The 4,028-nt window shown below is 51.6% G+C and overlaps 2 protein-coding genes and 1 non-coding gene across 3 annotated transcripts; 2 read left to right on the forward strand and 1 right to left on the reverse strand.

Moving 5' to 3' along the window:
* Window positions 1-134: 134 nt before the first annotated feature.
* Window positions 135-1,502, reverse strand: H257_19216 (hypothetical protein; the record flags this gene model as incomplete). The annotated part of the gene is made up of 4 exons (XM_009848364.1): window positions 833-1,502; window positions 586-782; window positions 332-536; window positions 135-266 (listed from the first exon to the last, which is right to left on the reverse strand). The coding sequence occupies exons 1-4, from the start codon at window positions 1,469-1,471 to the stop codon at window positions 135-137; spliced, it is 1,173 nt and encodes a 390-aa protein (XP_009846666.1). The 5' UTR covers window positions 1,472-1,502.
* A 203-nt stretch (window positions 1,503-1,705) lies between these two features.
* Window positions 1,706-1,777, forward strand: H257_19217. The gene has a single exon. It is a non-coding gene; the product is annotated as a tRNA-Asp (tRNA).
* Window positions 1,778-2,667: 890 nt separating this feature from the next.
* Window positions 2,668-3,699, forward strand: H257_19218 (hypothetical protein; the record flags this gene model as incomplete). The annotated part of the gene is made up of 3 exons (XM_009848365.1): window positions 2,668-2,820; window positions 2,922-3,257; window positions 3,430-3,699. 3 exons carry the CDS (start codon window positions 2,668-2,670, stop codon window positions 3,697-3,699), a joined length of 759 nt encoding a protein of 252 aa, XP_009846667.1.
* Between the last annotated feature and the right edge of the window lie 329 nt (window positions 3,700-4,028).

The following is a 4,028-nucleotide window of genomic DNA, read 5'->3' on the forward strand; positions in this document are numbered from 1 at the left end:
AAGAAGCTGTACAAGGACAACATCATGGATCGGTTGGTAGCCGACAACAAGAAGAAGCAAGCGTCGGAACTCCAGCACGAGTTGGAGCACGCGTTCGAGGACATGCCGTCGCTCGAGTAACGACTCGCCCAGTGTTAATAAACAGACGTGTCTAGTCGAGCTAGGTAGTCGGCTGTGTTGATCGCACTCGTAAAATCGCATGGTCCTGTGAGGACGATAACCACTTGCATGGGCGGCCGAATGCTCAGCATCACGACCACGTCGTTCTACACACAAAAGACCAGCTAGGAAATCAAAATCGTTGATAAAAATAGACTAAGGAGGAGCTTACTGTCATCGATAGCATGTGATCTTGGAGAGTTAAAGGGTTTGCACTCGTGAGCTCGGCGCCGCGGCGGACACCATGGCCCAGCAGCATGTAGATGTGTTGTTGGGTGCGCCGACCAGCGGAGTCCCCCCGTGATGAGGATGTACACGCTTGGATAGCTACCAAGGCGGTGCATCGCGTCGACGGCTGGAGTCGAAAGAGGCAGTACCTGGTATGTTGTTTTCAGAAGGAACAGTAGGTTTGGATTCGAACCGCACCCGAGGAGGGATGGACACAAGTCGCGAATGGCGGGCGATAGAAACCAAGGCGATGGCAACAGCATGGGATGAGGCCACTGATCGAGTCGTCGTTGCACGTCGGCTGTCGAGACCTTGAGCTCGTTGTTGGTTACACCAAACCACACGAGACGCTTCATGTTTGATGGGATATCTACGACTGTCATGTGATGCATTTCCTACAATTGGGATCAACAAGAATATACTCCGATGCAAATGGCCAACGTACGGCGTTGATATACACGGGAAACTGCATCGCAGATTTTGGTGGCTGCTCAAGAATGAGCTCCGCCGCGACTACCAAGAGCACGACGAGCCAGCAATCGAACGGCTCGTCGACAGAGTCGGCATTGTTCATCAGGACAACCCCATCGTCAATAACATACGTAGGTCCTGGCCACGAGATACCGGCCACGACGTCGAAAACTTGTGTGTTCGATGCAGTGGTCAGTGGCATGCCGACGGCAAATTCTAGGTCGTCTTGATGGGTCATGATGTAGTCGATGAACTGCACGTGCTTAGCAACTTCGAATTTTTGAGACCCTGGATCTGTCGACGCAAACAACGAAGGGCGCAGCACAAGTCGGAGCATTCGGTCCAGCCAAAGCAGGCAAACCCTGCTTTGTTGCCTCGGAACAAGCTCGGAATTGAACAAGGTCAAGAGCCATCCATCGTTGGTGTGATGATAAGCCACTCGATATTGGGCGGTCTCAAGGTACGCCACATGCCTCTCCGAGCTCAACGCTGCGTCAAAGATGGCATTCACGATGCCGATGGCAGCGGTCGCGGGGATTTGAGCTTGTCCGTATGGGCGAACAAGGATCGGAATGCCAACGTGGTTGACAATCACAGCCAACGCATCGTTCATCGTGTCAAAATAGTTCGTTTCTCAAATCACAACTCTCCTACATTCGAAGAAAGATATCTTTCGTAACTACATGGTAGTCAGTAGTTCGGTTACATTTTCAGGTATCGACGACACAGTCGATTCCACTGAAAAGTCAGTATCTTGAACAGTGTTGTGGTGTTACAAAAGGACAGATGCTTGAACTTGAAGTGAGAAGGCCGTCTTAAGTAAAGATTGTTGACGAAAGGTATAAGATCCTCGTTAGTATAGTGGTCAGTATACCTGCCTGTCACGCGGGTGACCCGGGTTCAATTCCCGGACGGGGAGATTCTTTTTCTCATTTTTTCATTCCACTATGTCGTCTGACAAAACCAGCCGGGCTATTTCTGTTCCTAATCGAATACTCTGACTTTGCTGTTCCTTTCATGTGTTGCTCTTTGGTATTACTCTCAAAGAACGACCCACGGTGTGTCCTGTCTGTATGGTCACCTCGATTCGGCTCAGTGTCGTCCAATACAGCGACGACATGTATTAGTCTGAATCGGCGGTTTCGATAGATGCAAAAGTCATCGAGACCTCGAAGCGACTCGCGTCGGCTTCCGCTCATCATGTCCGGATCGCTCTCATCGTCATCGAACGACACACAGCTACCCATTGATGATTTCCACCAAACGCGTGTTAGCGAAACGCTTGACCCGCAATCGAAGAGGTAACAGGTACATCGTTGCTACCAGCTTACCAGCTTAAAAGTGTCATCCAACTCGAGGTCATTAACCGTGAGGTGACCAAGAAGCATGCGAATCAACGCTCTGCGGTGCTACTTTCAGTGGACCACACCGCAAAAGGACTGATTCCCATCTTCTCGCAAAATACCGGACCCCGTTGTACCGCAGATCAGAGAGTTTTGAAAACGCACGTCTTCTTGGTTTCCGCCATTTCCTCGAACCTTCGTCGTCACTATGAGACCACTACGTGTGCTTACGTGCTCTGTGAGCAAATTCACCTCAGGCGATTATGCAAGCCGATAGCTCCGTCCATGTTCTTAACACCTTCATGTTTTTAGCTACGTTCATTGTGATTGCGTCAACAATCCCCTCTCAGTCCTGCTTCTACTGCGGCGTTGCCAATCATACCATTTCTACTTGCCCTACTCTCAAAGAGGGCTATGCTCGCAACGCTATGCGTCCTGTTTTTGACCCACACTGTCTTTGACAAGCATGGTGCAGCATCCCAAAACAAGCGAAAACGTGACTATGTCGCCTCGTTGCTTCCAGTCCAACGTCCTCGTGACGATCGTGATGATCGCGATGGGACAAGTGGAAACCATGGCTCTAGTGGCCAACATGGCTGGGGACCACGATCCTCTAGCAGTCTAGGGAATGGAGGGTGGAACAACAACCATGACAACAATCGTGACTGCCAAAGCGACCAATGCTACGGTCGCACTGACCGTGGAAGTCGTAATGACCAGGCTGGCATTGCTGCTTGTGCAGCCGGTAGTGCTTACATTCACGAAGACAGTCGCCTCAATGGCTATGCCAACACCCACCTCCTGTCCCATCACTTTGTACCTCCCTTCACTATCAACCGGGTCATTCAGCGTCCCAACCCACCTATGTTTTGCCGAGGCGTTCCAACCGGGTTCTGCCCCACTCTGCGATGTCCTTTCATCAGCGCCCCACAATCCTACGTTTTTTTTGCTATAACCCTCGCTCGCATCACTGTGGAACCGGGTGATCTACCCGAACACTTCCCATCTCCTGTGGATGCCGGTGATCTTGGCTTCACTGAAGTTCCCTCCACCGAGGTACCTATTACCCAGTGCTTATCCCTCTACCCTCCGTGGCCATTATTCCAAATTCCTGCGAACCCCACCAAAGTGAATCTTCCACTGTTCACCCGGTGCCATATCGGCCGCCCTCAGCGATATCATCACCGTCGGAAACACCGATCAATGTCGTTGTCCAACTTCCATCCAGATGAGTGGACGACGTCCTTCCCATCCCTCATTCCAAGTTGTCGAAGGCCAAGGCATTCTCACCCTCCACGCGGACCTTCGCTACTGTGAAAGCGTATCCGGTGACCTGCCACTACCTATGTCCGTGACGTATCGTCCCAACGACTTTCCCGCTCTGCGAGAACACTGGATGGTAGACTCCGGCACCTCTGCTTCCTGCACCCCTAACCGAGGTTATTTCTCCAACTACGTCCCCTGCGCACTGTTTCTAACAGACAGGAACGGCGCCTAACTTTGTATCCTTGAATATGGCCCTAGTACTATGACCGTGGACATGTCGTCCCGTGACGCCGTCGACGATATTCATCCATGCACTTTGGCCTACATTACCCTAAACCGCAGTTTAATCTATTCTCGGTTCACCAAGCGACTGACGAAGGCATCTCGGTATGTTTGACGGCTCGCGACATGTGCCAAATCTCCACCACTCTTGGTGATGTGCTTCGTGCACCCAACAACGCAATGGCCTCTACTCGTTTCTTTGCAAGCCCAAGCTCGATCCCTTCACTGGCCCGCACCATGGGGAGTATCTCCATCCGGGCCATACGGCCCTGCTCACCG

Source organism: Aphanomyces astaci (assembly GCF_000520075.1).
Source record: "Aphanomyces astaci strain APO3 unplaced genomic scaffold supercont1.412, whole genome shotgun sequence".
In the NCBI taxonomy this organism is placed as follows: domain Eukaryota; phylum Oomycota; class Saprolegniomycetes; order Saprolegniales; family Verrucalvaceae; genus Aphanomyces; species Aphanomyces astaci.